General features: G+C 49.5%; 1 protein-coding gene across 3 annotated transcripts in view; it reads right to left on the bottom strand.

The window, feature by feature from the left end:
* Window positions 1-18,963, bottom strand: part of PLCD1 (phospholipase C delta 1) — a 52,394-nt gene that overhangs the window by 21,708 nt on the left and 11,723 nt on the right. For 2 of the 3 annotated variants that reach the window (XM_074284550.1, XM_074284552.1), the window contains one exon: window positions 2,266-2,430. In XM_074284550.1, the coding sequence (XP_074140651.1) occupies window positions 2,266-2,430 (165 nt within the window). Of the gene's footprint in view, window positions 1-2,265; window positions 2,431-8,944; window positions 9,149-18,963 lie in introns of those variants that run through there. The other variant, XM_074284551.1, reaches the window with a different exon arrangement.

Below are 18,963 nucleotides of genomic sequence, written 5' to 3'. Positions count from 1 at the left end.
ACAACAGAAAACAGGCAGATGTGCATGGTAGATGTGAATGTCCCAGGAGTGGACTCATCACCCACACCCATAAGATTCCTTTCATTTTCAAACATTTGTCTGTCTTAGATGTGAGGCATTTAACTTGAAAAGGCTATAAACAAGGGAGCTCTCAAGGACCGGGGGGCCACCCCCTACTTCTGATTTTTTTCTGCCATTCTTATGCCCCTCACGGTGACTTGGGGCTCAGGGAGGCAGCCCTGCCTAGTCCAATCCAGCCTCTCTTTTCCCTTCCTTTGCCTAATTCCTGACTGTGAGAGCTCCCAGTTTTGGCAAAGGCCCAATTGCATCCAGACCTGGGAACTGAAACCGATTTCTCTGATCAAGTCACCAAGACACTTTCTGTTCTCCTCTCTTCATAGTCCTATAATGGGAGCCTTAAACTGGCAGGGGAGGGGGCAGATCTGGGGATGGGGAAGTGAAAGCAGGAGAACCCCAGGACAACTTGGCAAGATAAGCAACAGGCCTGCCAGGGCAATCTTTAGTGATGGTGTCTCTGTGGCTGTCCCAGAAATCAGACTGTTTAGGGTGGGGTGAGGATCGGGGACAGGGACTGAATGAAGCAGGGCCTGCTCCCAGAGAGCTCAGCTGCCAGCATTGGTTGGCTCTCCACCCGTGCACCTTTATGGGCAGAAAGCCAGCCAGCTTTTCCTTCCCCTCCTGTGTCCATATCTGCCTGGGTCCATGTTCTGGGGGGAGCACAGACAGCACTCTGGATCTGCTCTCACCCCAAATCCCACCTCCTGACTTGATCCTAGGGATGGCAGTTCACCCTGATCTCACACTCTTTTTTGGGCTGATGATGGGATTTTCCTCTAGCTGTGTCCTTTTGGCCAAGTTGACATGGGCAGCAAGCCAAGGGCCCGGCCTCAGGGCCCCACATTCTGTGGCCCCAGGGTCTATAGTCTGTGACTCATCACTCCACCTACTTTTGGTTGCCCTGTTGACCTCTGCCTCTCTCCTGGCACACAGGGTGGGTCCCGTTTGGGCAGGGCTACTCAGGGATGGCAGCCAGTCCAAGAACTAAGTCTTCTCCACCCTGACAGCCAAGCCCAGCAGGGAGGAGGAGGCAAAGGTCTCTAAGGCTTTGGGACCTCCTGTGAATTAAGAATTCAGAGGACCCTGAATCCCAGATCTGCGGCTCTGACCTAGACCTTCCCTGGATCTTGGGTTCTTATGTGAAAACTGAGGAAAAAGGTCTCTATGACTCTACAGCCTCTCTCAGCTGACTCTACAATCCTGTCACCTTTCAGTGTCTTTGTTTCCATATCTGTAAGATACAGTGGATTGCTGCCACCCCCACATCCACTCCCACTCTCAGCCTCAGTTTCCATATCTAGAGAAATGGGAGCCATGGCCTCCCCAAGCCTGTTCTGATCTAGCCCTCGAGTCCCATGTTCCTGAGGCACTCATTTGACAAAGGGCTCCTCTGCAGGCGGATGCTGGATACCACTCTTAGGGTCCTTTCAGGTAGCTCCAAGTTCCCTTTAACTAGACTTCCATTCAGGCCAATCTCTTTCCATCGAATGCTCTGCTGAAATCCCCCATCCAGTCCCCTGGCAGAAAGGGACCGTCTCCCCAAAAAGAAAGGAGATGCATCTGGCTCAGCTGTTCTTGCTCAATCAGCAAGCATTTGCCAAGGGCTGGTCGTGGACCAGGCAGGGGGGATCTAAAGGAGAAGGGCCTGCCCTGGAACAGCTCAGGATTTAACGGGGATACAACATCAACAACTCAGAACATCCGAAATGAATGCAGAAGAGGAGGAAAGAAGGCTCCAGCTGCTGGGACAGGAGCAGAGCCTTGTGGTAGCCAGACCCGACCTGGTGCCAAGTGAACACAGCTCTCCTAGGGCCATCCCTTCAATAAAAGTCTTGAAATAGGCTAGAAAGCCAAGTGATACTCGCTGGTCTGTGCTGGGGAGACTCTACCCCCCCTTTCCTCCTTTTTGGTCCCTTTCCTATCAACTACATCTCTAGCTGAGGACAGAAGCCCACTTGGCTCATTGCCCAGGAGTTGTCTTCACCTATCCTAGTGCTCAGTCCGAGCCTCTCCCATGGCACAGATTCCACAGGCAGCCTGACAGATCCCCCAAGATGGGCAAGCGGGGTCGGGCCAGGAGAATCCCCGAGAGAAAACCTGCTCTTGACCCTGGTCAACCAAGCCCTGCCCTGCCCAGCCCAGCCCTGCCCTGCCCAGTGTAGCCCAATTGAGCCAAACCCCACTCACAGAGCTGGGACTCTGGAGAGCGCATCATTTTCTTGGACTCCTGCCAGATGGTCTTGCAGTCTTCCTGGAGTTTGTAGAATCTGTCTTTCCGCCATGAGCTGGACTTGACTTTCTGGAGCTGGGAGCCTTTCAGTAGGAATTTCAAGTCCCCATCATCCTGTAGGCCTGAGGAGGAGGAGGAAGGGGAGGAAGAAGAGGGAGAGGACGACAGGGTTAGAGCACAGTCCCCTCTGCCTGGATGTCACCACCCCACCTCAGCCCCTCTGCCGGCGCTCACTGCCCGAGTCCTGCACCCCCCAGCCCAAAGCTGCCAGCTGGATCTCCAAGTTCTTGGGCTGCCCCAGCTGCCGCTCCACTCTCCGGAGCATTATCCAGAGTGGCTCTCCGTGGCAATTCCACTATTCTTCCTGGATACTCTTGGTCCCTCCCGGCTTCACCTGCTCTCTCTCCTTGGGGCTTTTGTGAATCCACAGAGACTTCTCTGCAGCTCTGTGGAACAATGGCCATCCTGTAGCTGATTTCCAGCCCTCTCCCCCCCCGCCCCCGGAAAGGGAGCTGCCAGGAGTCACCGGGGTGCTCAGGGGCAGATCTCAAGGCAGGGCTTGATTCTGCAGGAGACTGCTGGGCTCCCTAGCTGTCCTGGGACCCTGCCTCCCCTACATGCACATGCTGCCACCTCCTCCAGCTCTGCTCCTGGCTCCCTTTTCCCAAATAGATTTCCGTGTGGCTTTGAGAGCCTCCAACTCAGAGGTCCTGTCAAGCAGCTCACACTTGGCACGTTCAAAGCCCACTCCCATGATTCCCTGCTAGGCTGCTCCTTCTCCAGGCACTTCTGTCCCTCTCCACATGTGTGCAGGGGGCACATTCAGAGCTGGACAAGCCAGGCCCTTGCCCTGACAGGACTGGTCAGGTGGGGAGCCAGCACACACATGTCCACACACACACATAAGCACACACATGCACAAGCTCACACATGCAATTCTAACACAGGATCCTGTTAGGTGCAGGAAGCCACAGAGCACTTTGTATGTCTGACAGGGAAGATTTGTTCCCCACCAGGGAGAGATATTGGGCAAGGCCGTGGGCTGCCTGAGCTGAACTTTAAAGGATGAGTAGGGATTTACCAGGGGAAGAAGAAGAAAGATATTATTCCAACACAACAAAGAGATGGAGCTAGGAAAGGATGGAGAATGTCCCCAGACTGGTGTATCACAGAGTTTGGCTGGAGTGTGGGGTACATGGGGAGGAATAATGTCAAATAAGGTTGGAATGGAGGCTGTCATGGACAAGGAAAGCTGAGCAAAGAAATCGCTTCAGAAGCACTAGGGAGCCACTTGGGACTTTAGAGCAGGGGAATGAATGAGGTTTCTTCCCAGAGAGGATTTCTGATTATACTATGAAGGAAAGAGCTGTGATGGAGTACTCCAAGGAGGAGGACCTGAACCAGTGTGAACATGAAGCCCGGTCTCAGGTACTTGGCAAACACCCCCCTCCCCCATGAACATCTACCAACACAAAGCAGAGGATTGTGTACGTAACTGTGACTAGTACACACAAACATTACATTAGATTGTACATTAGATAAATTTAGATTCTGAATTAAGATGTAATGTGTCCATTGAAAAAAACATCAAATTCAGTGTTGTACGCCCCACAGTCCCCATGACACCCTGCCCAGCCAGCAAGCCCTCTCTGAACTGCCAGACACTCTCTTCTGTAGTTTTTAAATCATCCTTGATATTCTTTTCTACCTTTTCCTTTTTACCACTCCTCCTCCACCCTAACTCCCATTTCCCTCCCTTGTAATAAATAAAAATATATTTTTAATGGTAACAATAAAAATAAATAAATAAAAGCCCTCCCTTACACAAACATAGTTAAGAGAAGGCATGTATGCCTTATTCTGTAGAGGCCGCAGATACTGGGCAACTCTGAGAGAAGTATACCTGAAGCAAAGATACTTAACAGCAGAGTGATGGGTGAGGGTTCTCTAGTTCACAAGTACTAAGTATATATCCCCAGAAAGGAATCCCCTCCCTGAAAACGCTCCCAAATGGCCATCCGGCTTCCATGTGATGACGTCCAACGGTAGGAAGGGGACGCCCGCATCTCCCTACAGAAGCACAAAGCAGCAGCTGTGGATTCGCAGCTCCCAGCCTCGCCCCCTCTGCCCACTGCCCAAAGCAGGGGTCCCCTCCACTGAAGCTAGGGCCCTTGCTCACTCCCTCATGCAAGAGCAAGAAAGCCAAGGGCACCTGGGAGATGACCCCCTGCCCAGGAGCCTCTGCACTCCTCAGAACCAGCTCTTCTGCCTTCTGGGAAGGGGCCATGAGAACGGTGCCTCTGTGGGATGGGGAGAGTCCATGGGCTACTGCTGAACCAGCAGGGGGGGGTTCCATTTGGTTTGGCAAGGATATGAAGTCCCCAACAGAAGAGCTTGTGAGTCACTGAGAAGAACCCAGGTGTCAATAGGACCAGGATTCATGGGGATCTGTAATGGAGCATTCAACTCCTCCAAGGGAGATGGACACCAGCTGGAAGGGTCATAGCGGACAGAGCACCGAGCCTGGAGTCAGGAAGCCTCATCCTCCTGAGTTCAAATCCAGCCTCAGATACTGCTTAGCTGGGTGACCCTGGACAAATCATTTACTCTACTTGCCTCAGTTTCCTCATCTGTCAAATGGCCTAGGGAAGGAAATGGCCAACCTCTCCAAGAAAACCCTCAAAAAGGGATCACAAAGAGTTGGGCAAGATTAAAAACGAATGACCAAACAACAACACTGGTGTCTCGGGTGAGCCAACGGATGCATATGTTTGGGAAGGTGGGAAAAAGAAGAAATGATTGTATTTTTCTTTTAAAAAAGAAAAGAAAAACAAAGTGTTTCCTTCCATCAGGGAGCTCATCCTTCCAGAAGGGTGAGAGAGGCAGGGAGGTCAAGGGGAAGCTCCGGAGTCACTACCAGGATGTCCTTGCGCCATCACCTCAGTGCTCTGCACCCTCAGTTTGCTTTGCATGTAAAAAGAAATGGGTTGGACTGGATGGTCCAGAGGTTCCTTGCTGCTGTGACTGCACATGACAACAGAGAGGCGGGCCCCGCGCCAGGCCACTTGGGTATGGGCCCGGAAGTAGGGGGCACATCCCTCTGCTGGGCAGGAAGGAGCCCTTTCGAGAAGAAATAGCTCCAATCTCTGCCAAGCAGCTGCTGTTATCTCCTGAACCTTTCCTTCCTCCAGGGAAGGGTTGGAGCCCATTCCCTTCCCTTCCCTTTGGGGACAGATAAGAGGCAGAGGACCCTGGCGCCCGGGCCCCAGCCAGGAGCCAGAGAGACCGTCCCATTCTCGCCATCACAAACAAGCCCAACTCCCCAGGGGCCTTGGAGCCAGCTCCTGCTCCTCGGGGAGCCCCTGCTCTGGGATGCCAGTTAAAGGGTTGGGGCTGCCAGGGAAGCCCGGACTCCTCCGGCCTGGGCCAGAATCACGGGGAGCTGGAGGCCCTCGGAACTGTCCAGTTCAAACTGTGGCTGAAAAAGAATTCTCACTCTCTCCTCCCAGAAAACTAGTCATTCATCCTCCATGATGGAGGAGGAGGAGGGGGAAGAGCCCACCCCTTCTCAGCTAGCTTGAGAGGCACTCATCTCTCTGGCCTCCATTTCCTGGTCTGTAAAATCGGGCCTCGCATCTAGGGGACCTTCCTGCCCTACATCCTGAGCCAGCCACAACCTGCCTCTCTGCACTTTCCCTCCCCCAGCTCTGGCCTTGGTTCTTCCCTCTGGGGCATCTGTCTCCTACAAGTCAGTCTAGTGTGTCCGAATCAAGGGTATGCTTGTAAGCATTTAATAATCTGCTCTCCAAACAAATGCAACTTTTAATAATCAGCTCCCCAATCAAATGCGTTCAGGATACACAGGTTCAATCAGCATTCTTAATGCTGCATCATAGTTTGGAGTCTGGACATCAGTGTGACAATAAACCCCGCTCCGATTTCTAGGTGCGAATGCTCACCCTGAAGATCCAAACAGCTGGGGCTGGCCCCAGCCATCGTCTGCCCCAGTCTCCTCTTTCTAACCCATTCCCAGTTCCACAAGCAGCCTTTATGGGAGGAGTGCTAGGGCAGAGAGGATCTTGGGACTTCCCAGCCTTGAACTCCATTGGAGTCCGTTCCCTGGAGCCGTCTGGGAGAGGGCAGCCTTCAATCTTTCCGGCTTTGGCGGGGCCTGGCTGCACCCTAGGTCTGCCCAGTACCCAGGCTGTTGGATCTACCCAATGGGGAAGGAGTTTGGTCTCAAAGAATCCCCCAAAAAAGTCTCTTAAGCTTCACAAAGCTGCTGCCAAGCACCAGACAGGAGGGGAGCGCGGAGGAGCGGAGACTCCCAGAAGCCAACAGGAAATGCCAGCCTTCACCAAGCACGCCCGGGAGCAGAGGACAGGCCCGGGAGCAGAGGGCAGACCAGGATTCCTCTCCCCTTTTCTCTCCTTCCACCTCTGCCCTCCCTGTGTTCACAGCTGCCAGCTCTCTGCCCAGCTGCCACCCAAGGGCCGCTGGAGCCTGAGCATGGCTGACATCATTCAGGTGCACTGGGACAAGCCCCCTACCGCTGGGAAATTCCCCTTCCTCCCCCACCTCCCATTGGCTTACAGCCACCCAACTAATCTGCTCCAGAGAGATAAAGGGAGCCACAGACAGCAGAGGTGGGAGAGCATCAGTCCACACAGCAGTCTGCCCTCTTCATCCAGCGAGCCACGGAGCCCTCGCTAGGCACTGGCACCAGGACTTCCCTCCCCCTCCCCAGACTGGAGAAGGGGAAGGAACATTGCACAAACAAAAGCCCTTCCTGCCACCCCCACTCCCGGCTCTGGTCACTGCCCAGGGGGAGGCCATGAGGAGGGGAGGGGGTGGGGCAAAGGGAGAGATAGTGCCCTGCTTCCAGGCTCAGTGCTTCCACTCCACTAAGTCACCTGTGGCAATTGAGAACCTCTCAGAGTCTCAGTTTCTCCATTATTCCCACTGAGAGCTGGAGTCCGGGAGCCGAACCCCAGAGGTCCATAAGTCCCGCCGAAATTCTCAAGTTGTTCCCACTATGTCTCTTCCCTCCTGGACCCCCTCCTCATCCCCTCCCCCAAGAGGGGGATTGCTGGGAGAGAGGATAAGGAATATCACTTATTACTGACTAATCAACTGGTGAAAAGCTACTTCCTGGACCCACACAGGGATCTGCAATGGGTGGAGGCAGTGTTGCTCAGTGGAAAGAGCTCTGGATTTGGGGTCGGGACTACCATTGACTCCATGGGTCACTCTAGCCTCTGTGGGCCTCAGGGTCCCCCGCTGGAAAATAAGTGGGTTGCACTGGAGAATAATACAACGGCTGGCATTTATAGAGTGGCTGGGGCAGCGTGGGTGGCTAAGTGGGAGTGCCTGCTCTCCCTGTGGCTCCTCGGGAAGCCCCTCAGAAGAGGACCCGGCCTTCCTGCCAAGGCCTGATAGTGACTGTACCTCCTCCTATGGCTAACCTTGCTAACTCGGGCCAGCCTCCTTCCCCCATCCTGGGCTACGAGGGAAGGATGCTCCCTCCCTGCTGGGTGAAGGCCAGCCTTGAGCATCCTGCCCCCTCCCCCCCAGGGAGAGCCAGATCTCAACCCCAGGGCCCGAGTCTCCAAACCTGGCCCAGGCCTCTCCCTCTCCGCTAATCTTGGTAAGGGAGAGCTTGGCAAAGCCAGAGGCCCTCCATGTGGCCCACCTGCGGTGCGTGGGCGGGACCGCACAGGGGCTGGCTGAATGGAAGCCCTCAGCATCCCCCATGGCCCAGGGCATGCACACGGGCACGGGAGCACACATACACACATGCACACACACACACACACACACACACACACACACACACACACACACACACACACACACCCTCTCTGACTATCCTCTGGAAAGCCAGAGCCGCAGGTTCATCTCCTCTTGTTCCAAACGCCCCAAACTGGCTGCGGAGCCACAGACTTTCCCACCCGCGAGATGCCCCCGGCCAGGAAAGAGCAGTAATTCCAGCAGTTCCCAGGTGTACTTCCCCCGTGAAGCGCCACGTCTCCCAGGGACACGCAGCTCACACCCCTCCCCACCTGCGGCCCTGCGCGCTGCAGCTACTGCTCCGACACCCGGCCGTGACACACGCCCGGACCACGCGTGGGCGCGGGGCAAACCCGGCCTCCCGTGGAAAGGTGCTCCCCAGAGCAGCGCCGCCGGAGACGTCCGGGCCCATCCGCAATCAGAGCGGCCCGCACGGACCCCCAGGTGCGGCCGGCGACGCTCCGTGCTGGGCGTCCCTTTTCTCCCGCCACATCGGAGCTCTGCGGTCCCGGCCGGCGGCGGCCAGGGGGTGGGAGGGACCGGTTGGCCGCGCCCGGACGGAGGTGGCAGAGTGGGCAGGGCCCGGGCGCCCGGGACTTGTGCGGGGGCAGCCTGCCGGCCTCCTTCCCGGGGAAGGGCTCCGGCTCCCAGGAGCTCCCGGACGCGCCAGCGCGCACAGCCCAAGTCAGACGGGCGCGCCGTCCCGAGCCCAGTCCCCGAGCTCCCAGCGCGCCGCAGGAGGTGGGTCCTCCCTTTTCCGGGCAGGAGCGGGCGGCGCCGTCGGGGCATCCCCCCAGCCAGCCCAGCCCCGGCCCGTCCCTTCCAGCCCCGAGCGACGCCACTCACCCAGCCTCCGGCAGTTGAGCTCCGCCACCCGCCAGCTCTGCTCCCGCAGGAAGCACTCCCGGGAGTGTCTCCGCGGGGGGCGCCAGCCCAGGCATTGCATGGTGAGGGCTGCGCCCCAGCGGCCCGGAGCGAGCCGCCGGCCCCGCACCTGCCGCCCGGGGCAGTCCCGTCGTGTGGCCCGCCCCCCTCGCTGGGCCCCTGGCCTTCTCAGGGTGGGGCAGGGCCTATTCAGATGGAGGCGGGGCAAGGAAACGGGGGGCGGAGTCGGGAAACGGGGCCCGAGAGAGCAGAAAGGTGGGCCAAAAGAACCCAGACCTCGGAGGCGGCCCCGGCCTTTGCGGTCCCGCCTCCCTGATGCCCACGAGGACTCAGCTGGGGAGTCCCGGAGGTCATCCTTTTTCCCTCTAGCCTAAACGCCCCAACCTCATAAAGTCACAGCCTGGAAGAAGCCTGAGCTCGCCCATCATGGACCACGAGAAACAAGAGCAGAGAAGGCAGCCCTGGATCCCCGCCCGCTCGGCGGCCGAGGGGCTGAGGGAGGCGAGATCGGGGTTATTAGATAGTCAGATGGCTCGCTCTCCACTTCCCTCCAGAAGCCGGCCACCCCCGTTCCGCCGACGTGCTGTGTGGGAACTCCCTCACGAGTCCGTGAGAACTGAGCCTTCCTCCACTGGCAGTCTGACCGCAGCAGAGAGCAGAGCATTTCCCTTCTTCCTCCTGGAAACAAGAAGTCTCCAAAGCAAGCCCAAGGAAAGCTGGAAAACGTTATGGAAGAAACTAGGTATAGACGAACACCTCAAAATGGGTACACGAGGGGACACCTAAACGGTGATCCCATAAGCCAATCAAGAGAGCATGGAATATCTTACCTATCAGATTTATGGAGAAGGGAAGAATTTAAGACCACAGAGAGACAGAGAGCATTACAAAATGTAAAATAGCCAATTTTGATTAGATAAAATTACAAAGGTTTTGTACAAGCAAAACCAATGCAACCAAAATTAGAAAGAAAGCAGAAAACTGGGGGAAAGTTTTCGACGAATATCTCTGAGAAAGACCTCATTTCTTAAATATATCAGGAACTGAATAAAATTTTAAGAACATAAAATCATTCCCAATTGATAGTCGTCAAAGGATATGAACAGGCTGTCTTCAGACAAAGAAATCAAAGCTATTTATAGTCATATGAAAAAATGCTCTAAATCTATTGATCAGAGAAATGCAAATTAAAATATCTCCGAGGCAACAACAGAGTGATTAATTAAAAAAAAAAAAAAAAAAAAAGGAAACCATTAAGAGGTTGAGAGAATGTGAGAAAACTGGGACACTAATGCATTCTTGGTGGAGTTGTGAAGTGATCCAACCATTCTGGAGAACAATTTGGAACCATACCTAAGGGCTGTAAAATTGTGCATAACCTTTGATCCAGTCATACCACTGCTAGTTCTACATCCCAAACACATCCCCAAAAAGGGGGGAGGACCTAGTTATATAAAAATATTTATAGCAGATCTTTTTGTGGTGGCTAAGAATTGGAAATCAAAGGAATGGTCATCAATTAATTGGGCAATGGCTAAATAAGCTGGGGTATATGATTATAATGGAATATTATTGTGCTATAAGGAATGACAAGCAAAATGATTCCAGAAAAAACTTGGAAAGACTTACATGAGCTGATGCATAGTGAAACAAACAATCAGAATATTAGACACAGTAACAGCAATATTGTTCCTTGACTTAGCTCTTTTCAGCAAAATAGTGATCCCAGATAATCCCAAAGGGCTAATGAAGCATACTATCTGCTTCCAGAGAAAGAACTCATGCTTTTATTAACTCTTCTTGTATAAAATGGCTAATACGTAAATATTATATTTAATAACCTATATCTGATTACCATATCAGGAAGTGGGGAGGGAAGTTAGGGAGGATTCTAATTTGTAACTCAAATATTTAAAGTTGGGGGAAAAAAGCAAGTCCAAGTGTCTGTCTCAAGTATTCTGGGCAATAATCCAGGGCCTTGATAGACAGAACTGTCTAGTTAAGAGATGGTCCACATCCAGAGGAGACACTCCAATATGTGTGCCGCTGGGTGAAAGAAAATACTAGAGAGGAAAAAACAGCAGGGCGAAGACAGAAAGTATATGCTTCCCCATTGGGAATAGCATGGAACTGGGAGGGAGGGAACAAGCATTTATTAGATGCCTTCTGTGTACCAAGTATTATGCAAAGAACATATCATCTCTTTTTTTTTTATTACAGTGACTTCGGGAAGAAGGTATATTATAATCCTTATTTTACTGATGAGAAAACTGAGGCTAGGTCACACAACTAGTGTTTAAGGAGGAATTTGAACCCAGTACTTCCTAACTCTAGGCTCAGCTCTCAGGGAGATAAAGGCTTCCAGCCTCAGCTCAAGGAAGTCAGTTGGGTTCAATATTCCCATGGCGTATGATCCAAGATCTAGTCCTAGGCTCTCTCTCCTTTCCTCTGTGCTCTATCCTGGTAAGTTCATAGCCTTCGGCAAGTTCCCTTATATCCAATCATATCCCATGTAAACTGAACTTTTGTTCTAACCCTTCTCCTCTCAATTGCCTGTCAAGAAGAGAGTCTCCATGCTCGGCAAGTGGGAAATGGCTGAATAAATTGTGGTGCATGATTGTCAGGACATAGAGTTCTGTGGGAAGTGATGAGCAGAATGCTCTTCAGGAAAACACCCTGGAAAGTCCTTCAGGAACTCAAGCAAAGTAAATGTACTGTATACAAAATAAAAGCAGCAAATGTTCAGGGGTGACCAAAAGCAATGACTTTGCTGTTCTCAGCAGTACAATGATCCACAACTACAGGACTTATGAAAAATCCTGTCTATAGCTAGAGAAGAAACTGATTGTGTCTGAATGCAGATTGAATCATACTCTTCTCTGGTTTTTTTTGTTTTTTTTTTGGGGGGGGGGTTTTAATTGCGATGGGAGATCTATGTTTTCTTTCATAACAGGGCGTATGGAAATGTTTTTGCATAAATTCACATGTGGTTTCTTAATGGGAACTAGAGGGTGGGGAGAAGGGAGAGAATCTGAAAAGTTTAAAAAAGAGCTTAAATTGTTTTAAATGTAACTGGGGAAAATATTAAGTAACATAACATAATAACATGAAAAAGAAGTCCCCACCCCCCCAGTCTCTAGATTTACCTCCTCACCTCCCACCCCTCATAAGCCCTCTGTGGCCAAGACTCATGGGTTCTATCTCCATCACTGGTTGGGCTTCTCCATTCTCATGGCTGCCACCTAGTTCAGGCCCAGAATTTCTTCCCGAATGACGCGAGTAGCCTTCAGCATCACACAGGTGCAAACAGCGTGCTGGCGGCAGAGGTCTGACCCCATGATCCCCCCATGAGCTTCCCGTCCACCAGGGACCGGTCTTTGTAGCATAGCCCTGGTACCGAGAACTCACACTGATTAAGCACTAATGCTGCCAAGGCTGTGCCACTGGAAGCAGGCCCGGTCACAGGGGAGAGGTGGCGAGAGCCATCTTTAGAAACTAACAGCCGGTTAGAGATTTGGGAAAGTGGGCCTGGAGGGAAGCACCATCATGGCCATGGGCAGAATGAGACTCTCCTCCTGGGCCTGGGCTATAGCTATGGACACCCAGGTTCAAATCCCATTTCTGTCAGCTGCCTGGCCCTGGGCAAAGCTTCATTCCTCCTCAGGAAAATGGGGGTGCTCAGGGCATGCTGCATTCAGAGTTCCTATTTCCTGCTCAGTGCCTGGCAGGGATTGGGGAGACAGCCACACAAGACAGCCCCGGCCCTTGGGCCCTGGAGTAGCTTGCATTCCTCCCAAGAGGCAATCATTTACATGCTGAATCAGCATGGCTCTCTGGGTCCTGGGGACTCTGACAGATGGTTTTTAAGGGACTTTTCTTTCATGCCCATTGAGGAAGAAAGAACTTCATCCATTTCCAGGCTTCCTTTAACCCATGTAAACCAATGGTCTCCTGCAGGAAACTGCATTCTAGACTAGAACTACATGGACGTGGAGCTCCCAGAGAGCCACGAAGAAAGCTTAGCTGATCTCTGGGCATCCCTGTTCACCCTGTGTCTGTAATATATCTGAAAGCATCAGCTGCTATCAGCTCACTGTGTAACTTTTCCCTTTGGCTTCACTTCTGGGCCTCCCAGCCTCTCTCAATAAAAAGAGAGGAGTGAGGAAGGGGAGGTAACTTAGAACTGGAAAGAAACCCCTTTTCACAGAAGAGGGACATGAGCACAAAGTTAACGGGACAAATCAGGGCCTGCTTGCCCTGTCTATAGAGCCCTGAACTAATGCAGGCTGAGCTTTTCGGCTCCAGGATCCAAGGGCTTCCACGGGAAGATCAGGGAGCTGCTTCCCAGACATTTTCCCTTTCCAAGGGAAAAAATTTCAGGAAATGTTGACAGATAACTGGCATCAAAGGCCAGGGGTGAGATGCCCCACAGCAGTTCCGCAACACAAAGCTTGAGGCTACCAACCAATCCTTCAAATACCAAGTGCTGCAGGGACTCAAGAAATGGAAATTGGTTTGGGGCAGAGAAGCCCAGGAAGGCATCCTGGAGGAGGCTGATCTCCATCTGGGCCAGAAGGCCACAGAAGCATCAGGTAAAAGGACCAGAAGTGTGTTGAGAAGATAGCAGGAGACCATTCTGACTGGTGTCAGCTCTGTAGTAGGATTGGAAGCCACGGCCTCTGGATAAAATATAAGTTTTTTGACAATAGAGAGTGTTTAATTTTTAAACCGGTAACTGGAGACAATGGCTCCTGGCAGAGAGGGGACACCAATGGCCCAACTCCTGGAAAGCAAGAGGAATTCTATCTGTATTTGACAAGCCAGGATCTCCCCAGAGGGGGAAGCCCTTCAGCCAGGGGGGAGCGGTGAAAAGAGACACAAATGAACTCACAGGAGGGAGCATGCTGAGACAAGAGAGGAAGGGACTGGAGCGAGTCCAGAAGGGTAAGAGTGAAACTCCTTCCTCCTCCCTGAGTCTCCCTCAGTCTCTCCATCAGGCAATTGGTAACTGCCCTTTTCACGGTTTCATGCATAAGAGTAGCAGGTGATACTCTTAACCATCAGTTCTGCAGAATCCTGGTTGGTCACTGCATTGACCACTTATTATGTCTTTCAAACATTCCCTGATGGTTTCTGTACCAGCCAGTGGATCTTAAAACAGGAACCCAATTCAAGGTTTTATTTCCAATATGTATGTATATATATATATATACATATACATATATATGTATATGTATATATGGAACCAATTCCAAGTTATGAATAAAAGCCATTTGACAACTGATAGATGATCAGTGATTTTAGGCAGGCAGTTCTCAAGGAAAAACAACCACATTTTGGAAAATGCTCCAAATCACTAGCAGAGGAGGGCAAGTTAAAACAGCTCAAAGCCCATACCTCACACCTGGCAGACTGGCAAAACTCATTTAAAAAATGAAAATGACAAATGAAGGAGGGGCTGTAGGGAAACAGATACCTTAACACATAGCTAGTGGGGCTGAGACTGGGTCCAGCCATTCTGGAAAGTAACTTAGAACTATGAGCCTAAAATGCTCCGATTCCTAAAGGGTATTTGCCTTTAGATCCAGTGATTATCAGGGTTAGGTCAATACTCGCAAGAGATCAAAGTGGAAAAGGAAACACATACACAAAGAATTCTGTGGCAAGTTTTTTTGTAGCAGCAAAGAACCAATGCGCCCATCAGGAGGGGAAAGGTCAAATTTTTATCTAAGGATGTCAAGGAATACTATTGTGCATTACGAAATAATGAAAGGGATGACTTCAGAGACAAACAACTTTGAAAGACAAAATAACTGACCAATGCCGTGACTAGCTGGAGGATAGGGTACTACCCACCTCCTGACAGAGAGGAAATCTACTAAATATCCAGAATGACATATATTGTTTCCAGCTTAATTAAATGGGAATGTGTTTTACTTGACCATACAGATTTGTGGACAACTCAATTCTGGGTTGGCTTGTTTTTTTCGGTGTAGAGGAGGGAGAAGGAAAAGAAAACACTTTTAATTGAAAAATGTACCTAAAAATGGTTTTCTCTAAAATGTCAGTATGTGTAGTGGTTCTAGGGCATTGAAAATGATTAAAAGTAAAAGATGGAGGGAAGAAACAAAAGAGGAAGAGAGACAGAGAAAGAGGAAGCTAGAGATAGAAAGACAGAAACAGAGAGACAAAGAGATTATCATTACTCAGGAAACACATAGAAGGAATCTTTTTTCCAAATAACTGAAATGTCTCCCCCCAACTCTTCCCCTAACCCAAAAAAGAGGGACCATGTGGTTCTAGGGAAACAATAGAGATTTTATAGGTTAGTAATACTTTAGCAACAAAGCCAAAGGGGGAAAAAAAAAAAAAAGATCATCACTATTGATCAGAGAAATGCAAATTAAGACAACCTTAAGGTACCACTATACTTGTCTCAGATTAAGATGATAGGAAAAGATAATAAATGTTGGAGGGGATGTGGGAAAATTGGGAGACGAATACATCATTGGTGGAGTTGTGAACTGATCCAACCATTCGGGAGAGCAATTTGGAACTATGCCCAAAGGGCTCTCAAACTGTGTGTCCCCTTCTATTTAGCAGTATCACTTTTGAGTCTGTATCCAAAGAGATCATAAAAGAGGGAAAAGGACCCATGTATGTAAAATTGTTTGTAGCAGCTCTTTTTGTAGTGGCAAGGAGCTGGACACTGAGTGGATGTCCATCAGTTGGAGAATGGCTAAATAAATTATGGTATATGGATGTAATAGAACATTATTGTTCTGTAAGAAAGGATCAGCAGGATGATTTCAGAGAGGCCTGGGGAGATTTACATGAAGTGATGCTGAATAAATTGAAGAGATTCAGGAAAACATTGAACACAGCAACAAGACTCTACAATGATCAACTGTTGCTCTTTGCAGCAATGAGGTGATTCAGGCTAATTCCAATAGACTTATGATTGAGAGAGCCATCCGTATCCAGAGAGAGGATTATAGGGACTGACTGTGGATCACAACACAGATTTTCATCCTTTTTATTGTCATTTGCTTGCTTTTTTTCCTTTCTCATTTTTTCCCCTTTTTCAATTGATTTTTCATGTCCAGAATGATAAATGTGGCAATATGTATAGAAGAACTGAATATGTTTAACCTATATTAGACTGCTTGCTGTTGAAATCTGCCTTTGCATATTTTTTGAAAATAGAAAGCTTTTACTTAAAGAAATCACAAAATAAGATTATGTTACATGGATATGGACCCTCATGGATTTCCCTGGATAAAGAATGAGCTAAAAATGGTGTTAAGAGGCTGATTTGGGATAATCTTTCTAAGCCCCCATTAAGGCAATTGGTAACTGCCCTTTTCATGGTTTCATGCATAATGGCTTAGCCAAGGACAGCTTTCCTCTGGAGTAAGGGAAGATGTAAACTACAGAAAAGGCAAGCCCCTGGGTGTAGAGGGCCGCAGAGAGTGGGGGAATTCTGGGTAAGGTAGAAGACCCTTCAGCCCAGAGGGAACCCACTGACAATATCTGGTTTGACTCCCCGCCTCCCTTTGGTGTTCTCACCCTTCCTGAGAAATCAAGGAGAACGTGATAGTGGGGGGACTCTACACCTGGGACCCTGAAGAAGGAACTGGAAGTGGAATAGTGGCCATCTGAGAGGGAGTAGTTGGCTTTTCTGTTAACTCTGATAACTCAAAACCCCAGAGGCTATGACATTTTTATCTAGAAACATGAAGAAAAAGTGTGCTGAATGTGAAACCACAGGTCCTGTGTCTGAATTTTGGTTCTTTCACTTACTGCCTGTGTGATCCTGAACCTTAGTTTTAAAGACCCTGGATGGCATTTAATGGAAATCAACAACCATGAGACTTCCTGCTCGCCTCCTCTACCACACAACCTGTATTTACTTGGTGTTTACCTATACTTGTCCATAGCATCTCCCTAATAAAATCTAAACTTCTGAAGAGCAGAGTTGGTTTCATTTTAGTCTCTTCATCCCCAGCACTTAGTTCCTAGAACACAATAGATGTTTCATAAATGTTTCTTGAGTTCTCAACCTTGTGTGCTTAAAACTCTGCTCTGCACACTGGAAGGGTTATCAGCTAAGGGTCCTCCACTTCTCTTCAAGCTTCCAATACCCTCCCCCGCCTTCTGCCTTTGAACTAAATAAGATCCTGAAACCCAGATAAATAGGTGTCCTTGCAGATTCTATCCTTCTTTTGGTTTTCAGAACATCTTGTGACTGTGTGTATAGGGGAGGCACTTTGTATGGCAGGTTCTATGCTGGAAAGGGGGCAGTGACTACAAAGAGTTCCCCTCCTCTTCATTTGAGGGGACTCAGTCACATAGGATGAGTGGCTCCCGTCTCCCCAACTTTAACCTTTCTTTCTTCCCAACTTGGCTACAACGTGGAAGATGCCACCATCCTCCCAGGCACCCAAACTACAGCCTCAAGACTGTCAGGAGCTCCTCTTTCTCCTTTCTCCCCAGATCCAATCTGCTGCCAGGATTTGTGGCTCCTACTCCAACCACTATTGAATACGCCTCCTTTTCTTTCCTCTCAGAACCCAGACCCTGAGGCTGCTCACCTCCACCCTAGACCCTCTTGTTTTTTATCCTCCACACAGCTGCCAAAATGATTTTTCTTAAAGCACAAAGCTGATCACACAAATAGAACTAGGAGAAAAAATTATTCCAAGCCAACATTATTAAATTAAAAAAACAAAAACTTAACTCTGATCAATGTAACTAACAATTTCAATTACAGAGGTCAAATAGCAAAGCCTGCTTATTGCTGCTGTTCTGTCATGTCTGACTTCATGACTCCATGTGGGGTTTTCTTGGTAGAGTTATTGGAGTGGTTTGCTGTTTGTTTCTCTAGATCTTTTTCAGAGGACAGGGTGAAGTGACTTGCCCAGTCACACAGTTAGTGTCTGAAGCCAGACTTGAACTCTTCCTGACTCCAGCCCAGTCACCCAGCTGCCCAACAAAATTTGTCGTCCACCCCTTAAAGCAGAGTGCAGATTGAGACATGTTTTGGGGGCATGGCCAAGAGAGATTATTTCTCTTGACCATAGTGTTTCTAACATGAAGGATGAATACTAAATGTCAAATGAATTCAAATATCTTAGAAAGTTATCAGTTGATCAGGCGTGTGTTCAGTTAGGTTGAGAGTACAGAGTCAGCCTTTGTGGAGTGGTCTACAACACAATGAACCCATTGGAAACAAGAAGAACTGAGCTTCTGGCTTCCGAGAGGAGAGCATTGCTCTGACCAAGCCCACGTACCTGAGAAGAAATCACTTGGAAGGAAGAATAAGAAGCCCTGGCTTTGGTATTTTCCTACCTTCTCCTATTCCTTGGCTAGAAGAGGACCTTGGGGATTTAAGAGGATCGGAGGTTCTTATGAGCATACAAGCAGCATCCCTGCGACAGTAGCAGTAGTGGACAGTGGCTACACTGGGAGCCAAGAGCAAATGAAACATGAGGAGGAAAACAGATCCAGGTATCTTCAACATAAAGAAGATCCAACTCACTTCCAGTTGATCAATGATGGACAGAAACAACTACACCCAGAGAAGGAACACTGGGAAGTGAATGTAAATTGTTAGCACTACTGTCTATCTACCCAGGTACCTTCAGAATCCAATACTTAATGTGCAACAAGAAAATGGGATTTACACACATATATTGTATCTAGGATATATTGTAACACATTTAACATGTATGGGATTGCCTATCATCTTGGGGAGGGAGTAGAGGGAGGGAGGGAGGAGAAAATTTGGAAAAATGAATACAAGGGATTATGTTATAAAAAAATTACTCATGCATATGTACTGTCAAAAAATTTATAATTATAAAATTAAAAAAAAAAAGAAAGGAAAAAAAAAAAGAAAAGAAAACAGATCCAGGGAGCCCAATAGTAAATCTGCAACTGCCAAAGGAGAACTCCATGAATAGCCCCAAAAGTGGAAA

This window comes from Sminthopsis crassicaudata, chromosome 1, assembly GCF_048593235.1.
Source record: "Sminthopsis crassicaudata isolate SCR6 chromosome 1, ASM4859323v1, whole genome shotgun sequence".
In the NCBI taxonomy this organism is placed as follows: domain Eukaryota; kingdom Metazoa; phylum Chordata; class Mammalia; order Dasyuromorphia; family Dasyuridae; genus Sminthopsis; species Sminthopsis crassicaudata.
The sequence above is the reverse complement of the archived record's forward strand: the minus strand, read 5'-3'. Positions and strand labels throughout refer to the sequence as shown.